The sequence below is a fragment of the Odocoileus virginianus genome, chromosome 28 (assembly GCF_023699985.2).
Source record: "Odocoileus virginianus isolate 20LAN1187 ecotype Illinois chromosome 28, Ovbor_1.2, whole genome shotgun sequence".
Lineage (NCBI taxonomy): Eukaryota > Metazoa > Chordata > Mammalia > Artiodactyla > Cervidae > Odocoileus > Odocoileus virginianus.
In genome coordinates this window covers 530,713-554,577 of record NC_069701.1, presented here as the reverse complement: position 1 = coordinate 554,577, position 23,865 = coordinate 530,713, and the positions used below count along the sequence as shown (strand labels likewise).

The following is a 23,865-nucleotide window of genomic DNA, read 5'->3' as shown; positions in this document are numbered from 1 at the left end:
AGAAAGGGTGAGCGCGCGGCGCGCCCAAGCTAATAGTGGGGCGGAAGTCTCGCGATAACAACTGGACTGCGGGATGAACGGGAGAGCTGGGAGGTGGTGCGACTGGCGGGCGCCATGTTTATCCCCGCGAGGGGAGGGCCGAGTCCAGTGGGCGGAGCCTGGACGCCCTAACCCTGGAGAGGTGGAGTTGAGTAAGGTGAGAGCAGGAGTCTGGTGTAGGCTTCTCTAACCGACTAGGTAAGTGGAATCGCTTAGGACGTTTCGGCCAACGTTTCGGGAATAAATTGTGGGGTCAGGAGGGTGGAATGCACGTGAACTGCAAGGAAACAGGCACCCCGCCTGACTTGCTCCCAGTGGCCTCACCTCTGCTGAGGTTTCCTATAACTGTCCGAAGTTAGTCACCACGGGTATTGTGGGGGATTTGCGAGTGTGTGTCTCTGGCCAGGTGTGTTTTGTCGTGTTGTGTCCACTTTTGCCTTCAGAAATCGCTTTTCCGTTAAATTGTGAGAGGATCATACCTTGACCGTGACTCAAAATGTGTAACCTTTGTACTGGAAGCCTCTGTTATGCAAGCACTCCCAGCTCCCCGCTCCACTTTCGAACTTGTGTTCTTACCTACCCTCACTCTGAACGAAGGGTCAGCCTCCCAGGAGTTGCTTAACAGATCACAGGAGACACCCGCGGCGGATTTTTGTTGTTCGTTTTCTCAGTTCCCTGAATGGTTCGGTTCAGTTCGGTTCAGTCGCACAGTCGTATCGGACTCTTTGCGGCCCCATGAACCGCAGCACGCCAGGCCTCCCTGTCCATCACCAACTCCCGAAGTTTCGAGTCGGTGATGCCATCCAACCATCTCATCCTCTGTCATCCCCTTCTCCTCCTGCCCTCAATCTTTCCCAGCATCAGGGTCTTTTCAAATGAGTCAGCTCTTCGCATCAGAGAGTTTCGGCTTCAACAGCAGTCCTTCCAATGAACACCCAGGATTGATCTCCCTTAGGATGGACTGGTTGGATCTCCACAGTTCAAAAGCATCAATTCTTCTGCGCTCAGCTTTCTTTATAGTCCAACTCTCACATCCATACATGACAACTGGAAAAACCATAGCCTTGACCAGACAGACCTTTGTTGGCAAAGTAATGTCTCTGCTTTTTAATATGCTGTCTAGGTTGCTCATAACTTTCCTTCCGAAGAGTAAGCGTCTTTTAATTTCATGGCTGCGGTCACCATCTGCAGTGATTTTGGAGCCCAGAAAAATAGTCAGCCACTGTTTCCTGAATGGTTACTGTGTTAAAAAGCTAAAAGTTCAAACTAGCTTAGTTTTGGTGTTTCTTGTTTTTCCCAAAGTACTTACAAAAAGGAATGAGCTGAAAAAAATTTTTTTAATTAAAAAAAAAAAAGGAATGAGCTGGCTTGATCTCTAGTCCAACTCTTGGCGACCCCACGGACTGTGTAGCACCAGGCTCCTCTGTCCATGGGATTTTCCAGGCAAGAAAACTGGAGTGGGTTGCCATTTCCTCCACCAGGGGTTCTTCCTGACCCAGGAATCAAATCCTCAGCTTCTTGTATCATATAATAAAACCAGGAAAGCAGTCTAGTCTTATTTTGTGGATAGTGTCATGTTAGGATTGAATAGACCTGGAAGGTAATCTAGCCTCTTTACTCAATTTTGCTCTAAATGTTGAACAATTCCAGGCACAGGTAGTCAAGTCTTGTAGGGTTTGTGAAGTACAGTAAGTTCCAGAACAGGGATTGCATGCCTTATCCCCTGCCATATTTCCAGAGTGAACTTGCCTCTGTAATTTGTGAGGCTCAGTACAAAATGAAAATGCAGTGTCCCTTGTTCAAAATGCAATGGGAAAGTGCCATTAAAGCTACTAAGATATAAGCTGTCTCATTTCTTCTGTAGTATCTCTTTCAACTTGTCATGATGTTTTAACTAATAGCATTAACTTGCTATTATCATCAAGGGCATTATTAATCATGCTATTTTATTATTAACCACTAATTATATTATTAATACTATCGTTAATTTGCTCATTAGCATGAGATTTACCACTCTATTGTGTAATACCAGTTTTAAATACAAACATAAGATTTAGCTTATACGCAGAATCACTGAAATTTCACAGTTCATACTGTGTAGTTCATACAGGCTTATGTATTTTGTTCTCACTCTAACACTGAACAAAACTAACACCCCTGTTTTTATTTCACTTCTTGATGAAACTTCTGTATTATTTTACTTCTTGATGCTTGCTCATTCTACCGACTCCATGGAATCCAGGGAATTTGAATCTCAGTGAACTCTCTTGGATTGTGGGTCCAACAGCATTTTACATTCACAGGACTTAAATGATTTATGTGAATGGGAAGCAAGAATTTGTTGCCAAAATCTTGACTCTCTGTGCACTGATGCCAACCAGAAACACGGAGACAGAGTTATGGCGAAGGAAATAGAGGCTTGCTTTCTTTGGCAGGCAGAGAAGGAACACAGTAGGCTAGTGCCTCAAGAACTGTGCTCCTCTCCCTGGATATTAGGGAGAGGTTATGCAAGATCCCCTGGAGAAGGGAATGGCAACCCACTCCAGTATTCTTGCCTAGAGTAGTCCATGGACAGAGAAGCTGAGTGGGCTGCAGTCATTCAATTGCAAGGTGTCTGATTGAGCGACTAACACACAATGTAGTCAGGTCAGAAATATGTGACTTGTTATATTATGGCAATAACAGTTTTGCGTTCTTCTTCTGCAAAGTTTCAGAAAGGGTTTCAGAAATCTTGCTGACAAGATTAGGGTGTATGCTTAGTTGCATACACCCAACTCATCCAAGTAAATATATTAGAAAAAAATAAAAATAAAATGACATTTGCTTTCCATTTTAGAATAAATCTTTTAATTCTGTATGGTAGCCATTTATTTTAATTATTATCACCAAGTAAACTGCTCCTGGATACAGAGAATTCAAGTTTTGAAAAAAATAAAGTTTTGGCTATCATCTGATATGTGTGTGTGTATATATATATATATAAAATATACATTCATAATTTAATGCTCTATTTGCTAAATAAAATTAAATTAAAATATTTAAGTGTCACTATATCTTATTTCCAAGTATGTATAAGTGTGTTAATGTGCATGTATAAATATTCTATATTGTAAAAGAAAACAATGTTAAAAAATAAATGATGGGCAAGAAAAATAATTTTTTTTGAACTTTAAAAATTTTCTCATTTATTTATTTTTTAGTTTATTTATTTTAATTGGAAGCTAATTACAATGTTGTGGTAGTTTTTGCCACACAGTGACATGAATCAGCCATGGGTGTACATGTGTCCCTCATTCAGAACCCCCTCTCCCTTTTCCCTCCCCATCCAATCTCTCAGGGTTGTCCTAGTGCACCGGCTTTGAGTGCCCTACTTCATGCATGAAACTTGGACTGGTGATCTGTTTCACACATGATAATATAGATATTTCAATGCTATTCTCTCAAAGCATCCCACCCTCGCCTTCTCCCACAGAGTCCAAAAGTCTGTTCTTTATATCTGTGTCTCTTTTGCTATCTCGCATATAGGGTTGTTGTTACCATCTTTCTAAATTCCATATATATGCATTAGTATACTGTATTGGTGTTTTTCTTTCTGACTTACTTCATGTGTACCCCAGTGTTCATTGCAGCACTGTTTATAATAGCCAAGACATAGAAGTAACCTAGATATCCATTGGCAGACGAATGGATAAGAAAGTTGTGGTACATATACACAATGGAATATTACTCAGCTATTAAAAAGAACACATTTGAATCAATTCTAATGAAGTGGATGAAACTGGAGCCTATTATACAGAGAAAAAAATTTGCAAAACAAAAGAAAAACACAATTTTTTTTAATGTATATAAGATGATGGGACTTTCCTGGAGGTACAGTGGTTTAAGAGTCCATGCTTCCACTGTAGGGGGCTCAGGTTCTATCCCTGGTCAGGGAGCTAAGATTCTGTGACTTGTTCATGTGTGCTAAGTCATTTCAGTCATGTCTGACTCTTTGTGACCCCATGGACTATAGCCTGCCAGGCTCCTCTGTCCATGGAATTCTCCAGGCAAGAATACTGGAGTGGGTTGCCATGGACTTCTCCAGGGGATCTTCCCAACCCAGGGATCGAACCCATGTCTCTTGTGTCTCCTGAATTTATTGACAGGCAGTTTCTTTACCACTAGCACCACCTGGGAAGCCCTTGCATGAAGTGTATACAAGATTGTTTGTATATACTTTCTTTCTTTGTATGTATTTTCTGTCCATCTGAAATTATTTCAAAAGTTAAAATGGCTATTCCTAAACAATTATAATTTATTTCAACTTGAAAATATATTTGAGGGAATTCCCTGGAGGTCCACAGGCTTCCCAGGTGGCACTAATCTCTGCATAAATGTCTAATTATTGTAAAATGCTTAGCATGTATTTTTTAAAAATCAAATTATACTTCATTAGTTATCAGAATAATTGAACATTAAAGCTGCTTACCAAAAATAAAATGTTTATTTGTAAATGAAATGATTTGAATATCAAAAGCTAATCATTTGTAGAAATTTCCATTTTTCTTAGTAATTTAAATTTTCTTTTGTAAAAGTGATAGTGTAAGAAACTCAGGTAATTTTTAGCCTAATTGTCAAATACAGAATAGAAAACACAAGTAAATGATCTATTATAGAAGTACCTGAGCATCGTACAACCAACTGTTATTCTACAACCACTTAAACACTTACACATAAACCTTAGCAACTAACTACCTTTGCTTCAGCATCTATCTTCCTTAAACCAACTGTTAGAAAGCTGCATGTTCAGTCCAGGTACATGACTGGAGAAAAATGCATCATGTGCCCTCTTGGTTTGGTATTCCTTTTGTCTATTTAAATGTCAGCTATCTAAGGTGTTAGTATTAAAAGAGGTTACTTGAACATTTCTCACTTTGATTATTAAATACTAAAAGCTGTGGTTGCCTTTCTGTGAGGACAGACACCTAAGTGCCCTTTTGCCTTCCTTATATAACTGAAGTCTTTCATTTCCAGAGCTTTAGATGTTCATGCTTGGTGCACTGTGAACTCTTGCAATCATTAATCTACACTTGCTTTATCTTGTAAATCCTCATGAAACCTCACAGCTCAGGTTGGGACTTGAACCCACTGTCTTTTGAGATCACACACTCAGGACTTAATGAAGCTCAAGTCTTTAGGTCTTATCTAAAGAAAGTATTCAGTGAGAGACAAAGTGATATGAAGTAGATTTATTTACAGAGACATTTCAAAAATACACAGAAGAACTGCACAAAAAAGATCTTCATGACTCAGATAACCACAATGGTGTGATCACTCACCTAGAGCCAGACATCCTGGAATGCAAAATCAAGTGGGCCTTAGGAAGCATCACTGCGAACAAAGCTAGTAGAGGTGATGGAATTCCAATTGAGCTATTTCAAATCATAAAAGGTGATGCTGTGAAAGTGCTGCACTCAATATGCCAGCAAATTTGGAAAACTCAGCAGTGGCCACAGGACTGGAAAAGGTCATATTTCATTCCAATCCCAAAGAAAGGCAATGCCAAAGAATATTCAGACTACTGCACAATTGCACTCATCTCACACACTACCTTAGCAAAGTAACACTAAAAATTCTCCAAGTGAGGCTTTATCAGTCCATGAACTGTGAACTTCCAGATGTTCAAGCTGGATTTAGAAAAGGCAGAGGAATCAGAGATCAAATTGTCAACATCCATTGGATCATTGAAAAACCAAGAGTTCAAGAAAAACATCTAATTTTGCTTTATTGACTATGCCAAAGCCTTTGATTGTGGATCACAACAAACTGTGGAAAATTCTTCAAGAGATGGGAATCCCAGACCACCTGACCTGCCTCTTGAGAAATCTGTATGCAGGTCAAGAAGCAACAGTTAGAACTGGACATGGAACAACAGACTGGTTCCAAATAGGAAAAGGAGTGCGTCATGGCTGTATATTGACACCTTGCTCATTTAACTTATATGCAGAGTACATCATGAGAAATGCTGGGCTGGAGGAAGCACAAACTGGAATCAAGATTGCCAGGAGAAATATCAATAACCTCTGGTATGCAGATGACACCACCCTTATGGCAGAAAGCAAGGAAGAACTAAAGAGCCTCTTAAAAGTGAAAGAGGGGAGTGAAAAAGTTGGCTTAAAACTCAACATTCAGTGATGGACAGGGAAGCCTGGCGTGCTGCAGTCCATAGGGTTGCAGAATCAGACACGACTGAGCAACTGAACTGAACTAATTTCATAAACAGAATGCCGTCTGTTTCAAAAAGCAAGACGGCCTTGGAAGAAAGACAGGCAGTGTGGGCCAGCTCAGAAAGCTAGAGGTCCTTAAATGTAGGGTGGTTAGTTTTTATGGGCTGGGTAACTTCATAGGCTAACAAGTGGGAGGATTATTCCAACTATTTGGGGCAGAAATTTTCAGGAATTGGGCCACCACCCACTTTTTGGCCTTCTATGGTTATGGTGCTTATGGATGTACCATTTAGATGCTAATGCTTTACAATGAGACTCAAGGTCTACTGGAAGTTTAATCTTTTGCCATCTTGGACTTGGTTGGTTCAGACTAGTTTTTTCCCTTCTTTTAAAGGTTGTGCCTTGTCCCCTAAGGAAGAAAGAAGATGGCTTGTGCTGAATATTCTTTTCATGTGCCAAGTCTAGAGGAGCTTGTTGGAGGTAAATACTATATTGAGTCTTTTCTATTATCCTAAGGAAAAAAAATAAAAATAAAACATTCTAAGATAATGAGAGTCCAAATCTCTACCTCTCAAAAAAACCTAAATTCACTGTTCAAATAGACTTGATTAGATACTATTCACTGTTCAAATAGTCTTGATTAGATACTAACTTTACAGAATGAGTGCTCGCTTCGGCAGCACATATACTAGATACTAACTTTACAGAATGAAAATGAATATGATAATCCAAGATTTAAATGTGTGTGGTGCCCAAAGAGTACACAGTTTTGCTTTATTAACTTTTTACCAGTTGTAGTACTCTTGAAATAATCTACTGTGATACATTAATCATGTTCCCAATCTACTACTTTTTCCCCCTCTCCTGATATTACAGACTGTCAGTGAACCTTGCTTAGGTTTTTCTGTCTGTATATATTTTTAGGTATCTCACCTTATTTGAGCAAGAACTTAAGGGAGTGTCACAGGATTAATTCAAAGGAAGGGATCTATTAATAGATAAGAAAAAGAAAGTGAAACCAGGAGAGAGAGGGAATATATATATATACATATATAATTATGACAGATTCAAGTTGATGTTCGTCAGAAATCAACACAACACTGTAAAGCAATTTTCTTCCAATTAAAAAATAAATAGATCCTACATGCCTCAATTAAGACCTGGTGCAGTCAAATAAATAAATGTTAAAAAAAAAAAGACTCTGGAGGGGTGCACAGATCCTTGTTTGGGGAACTAAGATCCCACATACCACCCAGCATGGCCAAATATTAAAGTTTAAAAAAAAAAGTATAAACTGTTTCCAGTATCCCAGAAGACTCTTCACACTTTCTTAGTCAATATCTCTTTCCCAGGAAGTGACCATTGTTCTGACTTCTGTGACCTTAGATTAGTTGCCTTTGTTTGAAATACACATAAGTGAAGTCATATAGCACATACTTTCATGTCCTCTTTTGCTAAACATTTTGCCTGTAAACAGTGAAGGTGTTGCATGTAACTGCTTACTTTCTAGCTGTGTAAATATTTACATTTCAATTCCTGGAATCCTTTCCCTAAAAGAAAATGTGTGCAGTGTTTATCTTCAGTGGTTTATAATCACTACAGCTTACAGTGGTATTTATGGAATTATTTATGTAATTAGTATGCATATCTTGTGATTAATTATGTGTCTGATATCTAAATAAGTTCATTAAGAAGATTGTTCCCCCCCTTTTTGTTTGTTTATATGATTTTTTTGGCAGCACAGCATGCAGGAGCACCCCCGTCAGTGGAAGCATGGAGTCTTAACTGCTGGCCCCCAAGGCTCCTTTTAAATTACTCAAGTTTAGGGACTTCCTGGCACTCCAGAGGGTAAGACTCCTTGCTTCCACTGCAGGTGGCAAAAATTCCATCCCTGTTCTGGGAACTAAGATCCCCCATGCTGGGCAGTGCAGCCAGAAATTAAAAAAAAAAAACAAATTACACAAGTTTAGGTTGGAAATAGGACACACAAAACAGTAGAGGGAAGATTTGATATGTGATGGCAAATTTCTACCTGATGTTAAGCTTTTTTCTTGTCTTCATTAGTTCTGCAGAAGGGGCTAACGGATAACTTTGCTGAAGTCCAGGTCTCTCTAGTTGATTGCCCTGATTTAACTAAGGAGCCATTTACCTTTCCTATAAAAGGTAAGCAATCTTTGCAATTAGCTTTTCCTTTTCAGACCAGATCTTTTCCTGAAACCAAAATTATTTTTAAGGATTATCTTAAATTATCTCCAAATAAAGGATATTGCCCCAACTTTTAGATTAAATTGTGCTTCATTTCTGTGTTTTCTAATATTGGTCAAATTTCATTTTATACCCTTGTAGAAAAATATGGTGTTTTATGTACTTTAATAACTTTCATAGGTTATATAATAGCTATTCAGTAGGCTAGCATCTGAATATCACATCAAAATTTTATTTTTAATTGTTCAAGTGACTGTTATGGAAACTTATTATAATTTTTATGTTTTACTTATTCAATATCAGAAGGGATCTTAAAAGCCTTGTATTTATTTGAATCATCTATTAAATATTTACATCCCTTCAACAAATTTGTCAACTGATTTCCAATGTTCAAAGTGAGGAGGGACATTAATATTGATGCTGAAAAGCCTCTGTGTAGCAGCGTCAAATTGACTCTCAGAGACAAAGAGTATTCCGTGAAGTAGAAAAGAATAGCTTTATTACTTTGCCAGGCAAAGGGGGACATAACAGACTGATGCTCTCAAAACTGTGGGTCCCAAACTGAAGTGGGGGTTGTGGGGAGTCTCAGGGAGGGGTTAGTCATGGGAGGGGTTTCTCACTGGGATCAGGGTGCTTGCAAGGCTTGCATTTGTTCAGTATAGAGATTGTCTCAGGCGGTCCTATGATCTGTGGTTCTCAAGGTTACTGAACTGTACCTTTCTCTTTGGAATGAAGAATGTTTCATCAAGTAGTTAACATCTTTCATTTGGTGGGGGTTTTAGTTCTGCAGAAGAGCTCAAGAATACTGTTCTGTATGTCCCTTACTGGAAGGACCTATTTGAAAAGACCCTGATGCTGGGAAAGATTGAAGGTGGGAGGACAAGGGGATGACAGAGGACGAGGTGGTTGGATTGCATCACCAACTCGATGGACATGAGTTTGAGCAAGTTCCAGGAGTTGGTGATGGACAGGAAGACCTGGCGTGCTGCAGTGCAAGGGGTCACAAAGAGTTAGACACGACTGAGCGACTGAACTGAACTGGTCACCCTTAAGAAGAACCTGCTCCAAGGCTACACTATTTATTTTGGCTGCTCTGGGCCTTAGTTGTGGCTCGTGGGATCATCACTGTGGCATGCGGACTCTTGGTTGTGGAATACATATAGTTCCCCGACCATGGATTGAACCTGGGTCCTCTGCATTGGGAATGTGGAGTCTTCACCACTGGACCATGAGGGAAGTCCCCTTAAAATATAATTTTAGCTAAAGCCCCCTACCCACACACAAAAAAAAAGATTTTTAAAGGACTAAGTCATTATAGACTAATATAGAAACTTCATCCAATCCAGACATTGGCCCCAGTTCTAGCCCTTGCCTTACCATCAACTCCATTGCCTTTATGTTACTAACTATATCAAGTTATACTTGGTTATGACAGTATTAGAAACACAAGTAGGGAACTCCTCAGCAATCCAGTGGTTAGCACTCCTGGTCAGGGAACTCAGATACCATAAGCCAAGTGGCACAGCCAGAAAAACAACAAAAAAGAAAAAAAACAGGTAGTTAGAATAGGACAGGGGTCCTAGCTACTTTTAGGTTGGCCAAAAGATTCATTTGGTTTTTTTCCTTAAGATGGGTCTAATAGTACTTAGTTGTCTTTAGCTTCATTCAGAACAGTTTTGTTAGATTATATTGTGACAGCTGTCATATCAGCATACATTTTTAAAAAAACTTATCAAAATGGGCAAGTTTTGTGTAACCATTTTAATATTGAAGATAAAAGAAAAAAAGCAACATTTTCAGTATATTATGCTTTATTACTTGAAGAAAGGTAAAAACACAACTGAAACCCAAAAAAAAGATTTGGGCAGTGTGTGGAGGAGGTGCTGGGACTGAACAAATGTGTCTAAAGTGGTTTGTGAAGTTTTCTGTTGAAGATATGCTGGATGATGCTCCACGGTCGAGTAGACCAGTTGAAATTGATAGCTATCAAACTGAGACATTGAGAATAATCAACTTATACCATGCAAGAGATTGCTGACACAGTCAAAATATCCAGTGCTGAAAATCATTTGCAGCAGCTTGGTTATATTCATCGCTTTGATGTTTGGGTTTCACATAAGTTAAGCAGAGAAAACCTTCTTGACTATTATCTCCACATGCAATTCTCTACTTAAATGACATGAAAACACTCTTTAAAAAAAAAATTGTGATGGGTGATGAAAAGTGAATACTGTACAACAATGTGGAATGGAGGAGATCATGGGGTAAGTGAAATGTACCACCACCAACCACACCAAAGGCTGGTCTTCATCCAAAGAAGGTGATGTTGTGAATATGGAGAGATTGGAAGGGAGTCCGTTCTACTATGAGCACCTTCTGGAAAATCAAACAAGTTAATTCCAAAAAGTACTGTTCCCAATTAGACCAACTGAAAGCAGCACTTGATGAAAAGCATCCAGAATTAGTCAACAGAAAATGCATAATCCTCCATAATGCAAGGCCACATGTTTCTTTGATGACCAGGCAAAATCTGTTGTAGCTTGACTGGGAAGTTCTAATTCATCTGCCATATTCACCAGACATTGTACCTTTGGATGTCCATTTATTTTGGTCTTTACAAGATTTTCTTCATGGAAAAAATTTCAGTTCCCTGAAATTAAAGGCACTGAGAACAGTTCTTTGCTCAGAAAGATAGAAAGTGTTGGGAAGATGGAATTATGAAGTTAGTTGAAAAATGGCAGAAGGCAGTGGAACAAAATGGTGAATACTTTGTTCAATAAAATTATTGGCGAAAATGAAAAATGTGTGTTTTATTTTTACTTTAAAAACTGAAGGAAATTTTTCACCAACCCAATACAGATTCTGACCCCTACTATTTGTAAAATGATGAGAATGGAAAACTTATATACTCTTTTTTAAAAAAAATTGAAGCAGAGCACTCCTCGGCCTTCGCAAACCGGATTCCTCTCCTTTGCAGCTCTCTCTACTCCCTCTGTAACTGTGTCTGACAAACCCGATATGACTGAGATTGAAAAGTCCGATAAATCGAAATTGAAGAAAACAGAAACGCAAGAGAAAAGTCCACTGCCTTCAAAAGAAACTATTGAACAGGAGAAGCAAGCAGGCAAATCCTAATGAAGCATGCACTGCCAGTATGCACTGTACATTCCACAAACACTGCCTTCTTATTTTACTTTTAGATGTTTAGCTTTGTAAGATGTAAGAGGTTGGATCGATTAAATGACTGCCAACCTTTTTCACACAAGAGAAAGGAGAACTACTCTAACAATGTGTAAGCCATGGCCTGCCTCTCTCATCTGCCTGTCTGACTGGGAGGGAAAAAAAAAAACTGTTGGTGAAGGAGGAAGCTGGGTGGGAGGACAGTGAACTCTAGAGTAAAAAGCAAGCTAGTCCAAGATGTCCTCTGGTCTTTGAAGTGCAGTTTGGAGTGCCATTTCCTTTTTGTTACAATGATTTTAAATACTGGTGTACAAACATTTTTTAACACAAATAAAAAATTTTAAAATGTAAAAAAAGAAAAATTGAAGTATAGTTGATTTACAACGCTGTGACAATTTCTGCTGTACAGCAGAATGACTCAGTTATACACATATATATCTTCTTTTTTTATATTTTCCATTATGATTTATCACAGGATATAGAGTAAAATGTGTATACTCTGTTAAAAAATATTTATTTATTCATTCATTTATTTGCGTGCATCAGGTCTTAGTTGTGGCATGCAGAATCTTTAGTTGCAGTATATGGGATCTAGTTCCCTGACCAAGGCTTGAACTCAGACCCCCTGCATTGGGAGCTCAGAATCTTAGCCACTGGATCACCAGGGAAGCCCCCAAAATTATTGTTGTTCAGTCGCTCAGTTGTATCCAACTCTTGGCAATCCCATGGACCTTATACAGCATGCCAGGCTTCCTTGTCCATCACCATCTCCTGGAGTTGACTCAAACTCATGTCCATTGAGTTGGTGATGCCATCCAACCATCTCACCCTCTGTCGTCCCCTTCTCCTCCTGCCCTCAATCTTTCCCAGCATCAGGGTCTTTTCCATTGAATTGGGTCTTCACATCAGGTGGCCAAAGTATTGGAGCTTCAGCATCAGTCCTTTCAATGAATATTAAGGGTTGATTTCCTTTAGGATTGACTAGTTTGATCTCCTTGCTGTCCAAGGGACTCTCAGGAGTCTTCTCCAGCACCATACTTTGAAAGCATCAATTCTTCTAAAATATACATACTCTTAATAAGTGTCTTCTGGTATTTTATACTTAGATGTAGATGTTCACCTATTTTTAAGGTGTATTTTCTTTTTAGGCATCTGTGGAAAAACTAGAATTGCAGAAGTAGGAGGTGTGCCTTACTTACTGCCTCTTGTAAATCAAAAAAAAGTAAGTGTATTTTTACTTTTCACATTCACATGAAGATTATGGAAATTGATTCCTATTTTTATTCTTAGAAGACCCACTGACCAGTGTGACAAGCAAATGTTAATGGACTCAGTAACAAAAAGTAAACCTGGGAATTTATGTAAGTCAGTTCTAAATAATATGCTTTTTCTCTTACTTAGGTTTATGATTTAAATAAGATTGCAAAAGACATCCAGCTTCCTGGAGCTTTTATTCTTGGAGCAGGAGCAGGCCCATTTCAGACTCTTGGATTCAATTCTGAGGTCAGCATATTATCATATGTTATATATAATATGTAATATATATTAGTACAATTATTTTAACTTATTGATTTGACACTTAGTTTGCCTTTTTCCTTTTACTGCCCTATCAGAAATCCTGTCATCTGAATGAATTGTAAGTGGTTGATATCATACCTCTCTACAGATTTGATACTGTTTGGTACTGATTTAGAGTATAGCCCACGCTCCAGTTAGTCAAACTGAAATGGAGCACTCATCTCTAATTTAGATTTTCTTAAGTCATAGATGAGTCTATCAAAGGTCCTGCTGTGGTTTGCCGAGGACTCTGGAATGTGAAAGATTTCGATCCTTACACATCAGAGGATTCCTAGCTTCTCTGACCTTGGCTAGTTCAAAGACAGCTTTTAATCAGAAGATGCATGAAATGTTTAATGACCTAGTCAACTCCCTCTTTCAGACCAATAGCAGGGATCTAGCTCAGTAGTTTGATTGTTATTTATAAAAGGTAATATCCATCACTGTGTATGTCAATGCATTTCCAACATAAAAATATCAGTGCTTCTTCACATCTCATGAACAGAGACTGAATAACCTCCTCAGTTTGCACATTGTCTCTCACTGCCTCTTACAGATGTGACCGTTAGTCAATAATCATACAAGTCCTTATAGAAACATTAATATAAATTGGCTAGTGTTCAAGATAAAAGTTTAAAATTTAAAATGAGAAATTTTAAAGCAAATGTCACAATCTCTTAGAAACACCATAATACTGTAAACATTTTACAAAATGTTTTTTCCCGTTTTTGATTTTTGTAAATCTTTAACATTTTAATCTAACATTAAATATTCTGTTTTTCATGTTTTATTATTAGATCTTGAAATAAAATGTCTTAAAGTGTAGGGCAAAATATCTTGTCACATTTTCAAGATATTCTCTTTTGCATAGAGATTCTATGATTGACTAAATACCTTATTTACTTTTCTTTTCAGTTTATGCTACTTGTTCAAACAGAAAGTGGACACAGACCTCCTGTGAATGGAAGTTACTTTGCTCGGGTTAACCCTGCAGATGGAGGGTGTCTACTAGAGAAATACAGTGAGAAATATCATGATTTTGGGTGTGCGTTACTGGCTAATCTTTTTGCCAGTGAAGGCCAACCTGGGAAGGTGATTTTGTTCATAAAAACGCAGTATTCTCCAAAATTTCTCAGAGAGCTAAAAATCTGAATGCTTATTGCTACTGTAATTTTCTTAAGAAAATCCAAAGATACCCAAGTCAAAGCTCTTTAAATAATCCAGTTATGAAAGATTCAGAAAGTACTGCAGGCAGAGTAAAAGTCTCATTTAAAACTAAGGTTAAGAATAATACTAGTAAACAATAGCCTTTTTCCAAGGAACTAAAAGGTAATAGGATATTCTTCTGGGGAGTGAGTTAGTCAAATAGATGAACCATGCAGCTGAAGTTGATAATGTCTACCTACAGTTAGTACATATGTAACTTGCTCATTCCTGACTGATCAGACATTGATTGAGATATCTAGAAATGATGGGATTATATTATAGATTATAGAAATTATAGAAAGAATAGATAAGGAGAATTAATGCCCCACTTCATATTTATTTCCTATTAGTACCAAAAAAAGATGATTTCATGTTCCAAAATTGTAGTGATGGTCACACAACTCTATAAATATACTGAAAGCCATTGAATTGTTTACTTTAAGTAGGTGGATTGTATAGTATGTGAATTGTATCCCCAATAAAGCTGTTTATTTTTTTAAGATGATTTCAGTTTTAGCAGTTGTGAGAACTCTCAGATTTTATAAAGAGATAACTACTTCAGCCACTTTGAGAAATGAGGTGGTGAAGCAAAAATACCTACTAAAGTGGGGGTAACAGAAGTCCAGAATTTTAAAGGAAATGAGAAAATATAGTCGTTTCTTCTCTAGGTATCAGAAATTAATCCCTTAAATCAAAGAATTCTCAATCTTTTACCATATTGACATATAGTAAGAGTCTCAAGAGTTCAGTGTTGAATTTAGCTATAAATTTATAAAATTAAGCTATAATTCTCTTTCTCAGTCCAAAAAAGCATGAATAAGATATTATTAGAGTAAATGATATATCTTGCATATATATATATATATTATTAAGACTTAGAGGATTCAGACACTTCTGCTAATATCTGGGTGCTCAAAACAAACAGTTGAATATTTGCTTGATGGCAATGAATTATATAATGTTTCACTTTGGTAGTTATTTGCATAATATTTTGCAGCTTACAACAATGGTATGTATGTTTTCTCTAGGTCATTGAGGTGAAAGTCAAAAGAAGAACTGGAAAACTTAACTTTGTGACATGTATGAGGGAGACTCTTGAAAAACATTATGGAGATAAGCCTGTAGGAATGGGAGGTGCTTTCATAATTCAGAAGGGAAAAGTGAAGACTCACATTATGGTAAAGGCCTCTGCACGTGTGTGTGTGTGTGTGTGTGCATGTGCTTAAGATTGTAGGAGATTTGAATATACATTGAGAATTTAACCTTTAGAGACATTCTGAACAAGTCCTTTTACTACAGTCGTGTTACCTTAAAATTCAAATGACAGAGAATACTGTAAAGCATGTTATATGATAAGGTCCTGCTAGAGTCCTTTCTTCATGTTAATAATATTAGAACTTTCTTCTTAGTTTGTTTCAAAGGTCAAGATAGCTGTGAGTGTAAGCCTTGAAAGTGCAAGTGAAAGTTGCTCAGTTGTGTCTGACTCTTTGTGACCCCTTGGACTATACAGTCCATGGAATTCTCCAGGCCAGAATACTGGAGAGGGTAGCCTTTCCCTTCTCCAGGGGATCTTCCCAACCCAGGGATTGAACCCAGGTCTGCATTGCAGGTGGATTCTTCACCAGCTGAGCCACAAGGGAAGCCCAAGAATACTGGAGTGGGTAGCCTTTCCCTTTTCCAGGGGCTCTTCCCAACCCAGGAATCAGACCTGGGTCTCCTGCATTGCAGGCAGATTCTTTACCAACTGAGCTATCAGGGAAGCCCAAAGTTAATTTGGGGACAGGCTCTCCTGCCCTAACGCCATCCCAGCCTTAGAAACTGATCGTTTCCATTGCTAGAATCCTAACCTCAGTATATTGAGTTTACTGTTAAGATGGTTGTCAAAAAAAAAAAAAAGGTTGTGGTTTAAGGGGAAAAATTCATTATGAAAATTATAATCTTATATGATGCTGTGAAAGTGCTACACTCAATATGTCAGCAAATTTGGAAAGCTAAGCAGTGGCCACAGGACTGGAAAAGGTCATGTTTCATTCCAATCCCAAAGAAAAGCAATGCCAAAGAATGCTCAAACTATCGCACAGTTGCACTCATCTCACACGCTAGCAAAGTAATGCTCAAAATTCTCCAAGCCAGACTTCAACAGTACATGAACCGTGAACTTCCAGATGTTCAAGCTGGTTTTAGAAAAGGCAGAGGAACCAGAGATCAAATTGCCAACATCTGTTGGATCATCAAAAAAGCAAGATAGTTCCAGAAAAACATCTATTTCTGCTTTATTGATTATGCCAAAGCCTTTGACTGTGTGGACCGCAACAAATTGTGGAAAATTATGAAAGAGATGGGAATACCTGACCACCTGACCTGCCTCTTGAGAAACCTGTATGCAGGTCAGGAAGCAACAGTTAGAACTGTACATGGAACAACAGACTGGTTCCAAATTGAGAAAGGAGTACATCAAGGCTGTATATTGTCACCCTGCTTATTTGATGTATATGCAGGGTATATCATGACAAATGCTGGGCTGGAAGAAGCACAAGCTGGAATCAAGATTTCTGGGAGAAATATCAATAACCTCAGATATGCAGATGACACCACCCTTATGGAAGAAAGCGAAGAAGAACTAAAGAGCCTCTTGATGAAACTGAAAGAGGAGAATGAAAAAGCTGGTTTCAAGCTCAACATTCAGAAAACTAAGATCTGGTCCTATCAAACAGTGGAAACAGTGAGAGACTATTTGTTTGGGCTCCAAAATCGCTGCAGATGGTGACTGCAGCCATGAAATTAAAAGACACTTGCTCCTTGGAAGAAAAGTTATGACCAACCTAGACAGCATATTAAAAAGCAGAGACATTACTTTGCCAACAAAGGTCTATCCAGTCAAAGCTATGGTTTTTCCAGTAGTCATGTATGGATGTGAGTTGGACTATAAAGAAAGCTGAGCGCCGAAGAATTGATGCTTCTGAACTGTGGTGTTGAAGAAGACTCTTTGGTCCCTTGGACTGCAAGGAGATCCAACCAGTCCATCCTAAAGGGAATCAGTCCTGAATATTCATTGGAAGGACTGATGCTGAAGCTGAAGCTCAAATACTTTGGCCACCTGATGCGAAAACTAACTCATTAGAAAAGACTCTGATGCTGGGAAAGATTGAAGGCAGGAGGAGAAGGGGACGACAGAGGATGAGATGGTTGGATGGCATCACTGACTCAATGGACACGGGTTTGAGTAAACTCCGGGAGTTGGTGATGGACAGAGAGGCCTGGAGTGCTATAGTCCATGGGGTCGCAAAGAGTCAGACACGACTGCGTGACTGAACTGAACTGAACTGGACTAACTTAAAAAAAAAAAAAAAGTATATTTATAAGATATTAATGATGGAATACCATAAGAGGACAGACCAGGTCATCTAGGATTTTCAAAAATAATTTTTGGGATTTCCCTGGTGCCCCAGTGGTTAAGAATCCACCTGCCGTTGCAGGGGACACAAGTTCAATCCCTGGTCCTGGAAGATCCCACATGCCCCAGGCCGGCTAAGTCCATGAGCCACAACTACTGAGCCCACACACTCTAGAGCCCATGCTCTGCTACAAGAGAAGCCATTGCAAATGAGAGGCCCACGCACCACAGCTGGGCTTTCAGCAACTAGAGAAAGCCCTTATGTTGCAACAAAGACCCAACACAGCCAAAAATAAAATAAACAACAAAATAATTTTAAAAAATAATTTTTGGTAGGTGAGTGAATGAAGTGTCATTGTTGTTCATTCCCAAGTCATTTCAGACTGTTTATGATCCCATGGACTGCAGGATGCTAGGCTCCTCTGTCCTCTATTTCCAGGAGTTTGCTCAAATTCATGTCCATTGAGTCAATGATGAACAAAATGTAAAAGTGTTGCACTTTAATGTTGTTTTGTTTTAACAATGAAGCTGTCACAAAATATATTGTTTTAAAGTTTTTAGTCTGATAATTTTAAATGGCAAACCAGCTGATATCGCATATAAAGACATATTGTGAAACTACTTAATTACTTTTCCAAATTATTTACAACAAAATTATAGGTCAATCCATTTGTAAATACCAAATGATCAGAGGATTTTTAAAAAATCAAATAAACAATACTTTATTATGAACTGTAGTTACCATGATGTACATTAGATTTTTAAACTTATTCATCTTACAACTGAAAGGTTGTACCCTTTGATCAGCATCTCCTCATTTCACTCCCATCCTACCTCAACTTCTGACAACCACCACTCTACTGTTTCTCTAAACTGGACTTTTTTAGATTCCACATACAAGTGATATCACCCAATATTAGTCTGGGACTGGCTTATTTCACTCAGTATAGTGTCCTCCAAGTTCATCTACATTGTTACAAATGGTGGGATTTCCTGCTTTTTAAAGCCTGAATGATATTTCATATATATCACAACTAGAAAGATAGGTAGCAATTTCTTTGTCCATTCATCCATTATTGTTGTTATTGTTTAGTTGCTAAGTTGTGTCTGACTCTTTGGCACCTCATGGACTGCAGCATACCAGGCTCCTCTGTCCTCCACTGTCTCCCAGAATTTGCTCCAATTCATGTCCATTGAGTTGGTGATGCCATCCAACCATCTCAGTATCTGTTGCCCTCTTCTCTTCCTTCCCTCAGTCTTTCCCAGCATCAGGGTCTTTTCCAATGAGTTGTCTCTTCATACCAGGTGGCCAAAGTATTGGAGCTTCAGCTTCAACATCAGTCCTTCCAATCAATATTCAGGGTTGATTTCCTTTAGGATTGACTGATTTGATCTCCTCGCAGTCCAAGAGACTCTCAAGAGTCTTCTCCAACACCACAGTTCAAAAGCATCAATTCTTCGGTGCTCAGCCTTCTTTATGGTCCAATTCTCACATCCATACATGACTACTGGAAAAACCACAGCTTTGGCTATATGGATTTTTATCAGCAAAGTAATATCTCTGCTTTTTGATGCACTATCTAGGTTGGTCATAGCTTTTCTTTCAAGGAGCAAGCATCTTTTAATTTCCTGGCTGCATTCATCCATTGACAGACACTTAGGTTTTGTTTCCCAGTCTTGGCTATCATGAATAATGCTGCAATGAAAATAGGAGTCCAGTTATCTCTTCAAGATGGTGATTTCATTTACTTTGGCTATATACCTAAAAGTAGAATTGCTAGATCATATGGTAGTTTTATTTTTAATTTTTTGAGGAACTTCTATAATGGTTCTACATTCCCACTTGCAGTGTACAAGGGCTGTCTTTTCTCTACATCCTCACCTTTTTATCTCTTGTCTTTTTGGTAACAGCCATCTTCACTAAAATGAACTGATGTCTCATGGTTTTGATTTGCATTTACCAAATGAATAGTGATATTGAGTGCTTCTTCATATACCCGTTGGCCATTTGTATGTCTTGTTTGGAAAAATGTCTAATTCAGTTCTTTGATCATTCTTTTAATTTTTTTTTTTTTGCTTGTGAATTCCTTATGTATTTTAGATATTAACCCCTTATCAGATATATGGTTTGCAGATATTTTCTCCCATTCCATAGGTTGCCTTTTCATTTTGTTGACTGTTTTCTTTGCTATACAAAAGCTTTTTAGCTTAATGTTATCCCACTTGTTTTCCTTTTGTTACCTGTACTTTTGATACCAAATCTAAAAAGTCAAATCCAGTGTCTTAAAATTTTCTCCCACTGTTTTCTTCTAAAAGTCTTTATAGCTCTTATATTTAGGTGTTTGATCCATTTTTAGTTTTTGTATCTGGTATGAAGTAAGGGTCTAGCTTCATTTTTTTGCATAAGGACATCAGTTTTCCAAGCATTGTTTGTTAAAAAGATAAAAAGATAGTCCTTTCCCATTGAATGGTCATGGCATCCTTGTCAGAAACCATTTGACCATATATGCAAGGATTTACTTCTGGAATCTCTTCTGTTCCATTGAACTGTATGCCTGTCTTTATGCTAGTGTCACACTGTTTTGATTACTACAGCTTTGCAGTAAGCTTGATATCAGGAAGTGTGAGACGATTTGGGGCCCCTTGAGATTCCATATGAATTTTTCGGTGGATTTTTATGTTTCTGCAAAAACATCATTGGGATTTTGATAGGAATTGCAGTGAATCTGGAGATCATATTTGATAGTATTGACATGTCAACAATATTAAATTGTCCAATCCATGAGCACAAGATGCCTTTCCTGGAGTCTTTTAAAATTCATTTCAGCAATGCTTTGCACTTTTCAGTGTACACGTCTTTAGCCTCCTTAAGTGTATTCCTCAATATTTTATTCTTTTTGATGCTTCTACTCCACTTTCAATGCCTTGCTTTTTTTTTTCCATCTAGCAATAGCAATAATAACATTTAAGACTGGTATGAGGATGTGCTCATAGGAAAGCTGAGAGGCTATGAAAAATAAAAATACAGCAATAGACTCCTTTATTTATTCATTCATATCTTTCAGTGTGTACACAATGGTTGGCGGTCCTTTTGAAAACTAGGGTATATGAATCTCCTGGTGCCAGAAATTGCAGTAGAATGTATAGGAAAGTTTAAAGCTTTTAACAATGAAATTATATATAAATTTTTAGCTCAGTAATATTCAGTATGTTTACATGTTTAATGTTCTTTCATTATAGCCTGCAGAATTTTCTTCCTGTCCACTGAACTCTGATGAAGACGTGAATAAATGGTTGCGTTTTTATGAGATGAAGGCTCCTTTGGTTTGTCTGCCAGTTTTTGTCTCCAGAGACCCCGTAAGTCTATGTCTGTCTTTTACATTGCAAGATATTACAGTGGTAATGCTTTTTAGAAAATTGTTCTTAATTAAGAACTAGAATAATTTCTAGAATTACCTTGAAAGGTAAGGAAGCAAGTAGCTGACTGCTTAAGATCTAGGCAAAGTAGATTTTACCTTTGGAGAACTGAAGGCACAAACATTTTAAATAGCATCCAAAGTTATGTTATTAAATAGTAGAATCAGGACAGGATTCAGATCTATTTGCTGTTCTTCATACTATTCATTATAATCTAGTTTTCTACCCTTGAAAAATAATAATATAGTCTAATTTAAACCAAATATCTACTGCTACTGACTAGTTATATCTTTTGATTTAGTGATTACATGTCTAGGAATTAATCATTAAATATATACTTACATGATAAAATGATTAGTGAAAAGGGTTATTCATGACATCATTGTTGTAATAGCAGAAGAGCTGGAAATAATCTTAATCTCATTTGGAAAGAGTTAGGCAGCTCTCATGATCTTCCCTGGTGGCTTAGACGGTAAAGCATCTGCCTGCAATGTGGGAGACCTGGGTTCGATCCCTGAGTCGGGAAGATCCCCTGGAGAAGGAAATGGCAGCCCACTCCAGTACTCTTGCCTGGAAAATTCCATGAACAGAGGAGCCTTGTAGGCTACAGTCCATAGGGTCACAAAGAGTCAGACACGACTGAGTGACTTCACTTCATGATCTGAAAGCTATATTGTTAATTTAAGAAAACAACATATAGCATGGTACCTGCAGAATACTACCTATGAGTAATTAAAAATATAGATCTTTCTGGAAGGATATAGAAGATACTGCTTACTGTGGTTGCCTTTAAGGAAAGGAATGATGACTGCAGGAGTTGGATAGATACATTTTACTGAATATAAACTTTTGTACCCTCTGAATTTTGATTCATGTGACTGTATTACCTACCCCAAAAAATTACTGTAGCCTAAATTAAAAAGGCCTCCTATCCCCTAAGTTCTATGCCAAATAATTGGAAGACTAACAGATGGCTTCTGTGCTGTTCTAGGGATTTGATTTGCGGTTGGAGCACACTCATTGTTTCAGTCATCATGGAGAAGGGGGACACTACCATTACGACACCACCCCAGATATAGTGGAGTACCTCGGATACTTCTTACCTGCCGAGTTTCTCTTTCGCATTGATCAACCAAAAGAGACCCATTCATTTGGGCGAGATTAAATCATCTGGTACTTGTTTAGAAAAAGTAATAATTAACTAAGGTTAATTGATTGATTAACTCATTAATTGATACTAATATAAAGTCTAATAGAAATGCTCTCACTACTTAAGCCCTATTTTTGGGGGCCTTTGAAATGAAAGTTATGTTAACATTGGGTTCTGTGTTATTTCACATATCTATCTGAGAGGGACTATTGGGAACACAAGACACGTGATGGAGATGTTCTTCATTATTTTATTCTAAAAATCATTCTTATGTTTATAATTAAGTATAAACATGATTAAGAATCAAGTGATTATTCCTATTAGCTAATAGTAATTTACATTTGTATAACATTATTCAGTTTTTCAAATTAGTCTCACAACTGCTAAGTGAATGTTTCTGGGTATTAGAAAAATCAGTGTTGGAATGTTGGTTATTGTTAAATCTTTCTACTGAATTTTAAAAACCCATTTTAGAAGTCAGAGTACACTTTTTTTTCATGGAATAAGGCAGTCAGAGGGAGCACCTTTACTTCTTTTGGTGAAGTTGAACCATAATTATAAGTTTGCAGTTTGCCTTTCACAAATGTCAGTTGGAAGCAGTTTGTATCTTGTTGGTTATTTGCAAGAAGGGGGAAAAAAAGCATCGAAATATAACTTTGAAGTGTGTATAATGTATAAGTGAGGCTGTTGCTAAATATGACTACTGTCCTTTGTGAAATATAAAATTATACTTTACTGATTATAATGGTTGATATTTTCCTCAGTGTTTTTCTGTAATAATCATTTGCCAAAAACAACTCTCCAATCTTGTAATACCAACACTACAGATTTAGGAGCTTTTTAGTACTAAGCATATAATAAATCATCAGGAAATATGTTTTGATTGTCTTTGGATGTTAACTATAATGTGTCCTATGTATAAATCCCTAAATATTACTTTTAAGTAAACACTAGTCTGTAACAAAAAAATGAATAAAAATTTTATGTTTATAATATGATACTATGTTTCTATTTTTTTATTTTTATTTGTGTATTTGGCTGTGTTGAGTCTTAGTTGAGGCACTGGAGATCAGTCTTCATTGTAGCATAGCAGATCTTTGGTTGTAGCATGGGAACTCTGAGCTGTGGCATATGGAATATGGTTCCTCCACCAGGGATCCAACCCGGGCCCCCTGCACTGGGAGCTTGAAATCTTAGCCACTGCACCACCAGGGAGTCCCTGTGTTTCGTATTAATATCTTACCTCCAAACAAAAATAATACTAGTATTCTTTCGTTTAACAAATACATACTGAATGAACAACAGAGCCTATCCTCTGGAAACATAGGCTCCATGGCAGCGGCTTTGATCACCATTATACACTGCGCCTTTAACAGAATCTGCCCAAAGTAGACACTCAATAAATATTTGTTGAATGAATGGATGAATGATTATGACAGATACTTCACTAGATGCTGGGATCGATCATTCAGTCCTTTACATGGTAGGAGAAGGCAAATAAGCAAATACAT

At 37.7% G+C, this 23,865-nt stretch overlaps 2 protein-coding genes across 2 annotated transcripts; both read left to right on the top strand.

Annotated features, from left to right (window-relative positions):
• Positions 1–130: 130 nt before the first annotated feature.
• Positions 131–23,352, top strand: C28H11orf54 (chromosome 28 C11orf54 homolog). Its single transcript, XM_020869606.2, has 9 exons — positions 131–237; positions 6,640–6,725; positions 8,310–8,408; positions 12,779–12,852; positions 13,032–13,133; positions 14,103–14,279; positions 15,422–15,571; positions 21,028–21,144; positions 22,196–23,352. Exons 2-9 carry the CDS (start codon positions 6,671–6,673, stop codon positions 22,367–22,369), a joined length of 948 nt encoding a protein of 315 aa, XP_020725265.2. The 5' UTR covers positions 131–237; positions 6,640–6,670; the 3' UTR covers positions 22,370–23,352.
• On the top strand, positions 10,698–12,772 carry LOC110122184 (thymosin beta-4-like). Its single transcript, XM_070457099.1, has 2 exons — positions 10,698–10,714; positions 11,375–12,772. Exons 1-2 carry the CDS (start codon positions 10,698–10,700, stop codon positions 11,583–11,585), a joined length of 228 nt encoding a protein of 75 aa, XP_070313200.1. The 3' UTR covers positions 11,586–12,772.
• Positions 23,353–23,865: the final 513 nt, after the last annotated feature.

What these genes read in the sequence shown, in the direction of transcription:
- C28H11orf54 (XM_020869606.2), top strand. Translation starts at nt 6,671, where the DNA reads ATGGCTTGTGCTGAATATTCTTTTCATGTGCCAAGTCTAGAGGAGCTT. An exon ending in CTCTTGGATTCAATTCTGAG is followed by an intron (nt 13,134 to 14,102) that starts GTCAGCATATTA and finishes TTTTCTTTTCAG; the next exon opens with TTTATGCTACTTGTTCAAAC. An exon ending in GTGAAGGCCAACCTGGGAAG is followed by an intron (nt 14,280 to 15,421) that starts GTGATTTTGTTC and finishes TGTTTTCTCTAG; the next exon opens with GTCATTGAGGTGAAAGTCAA.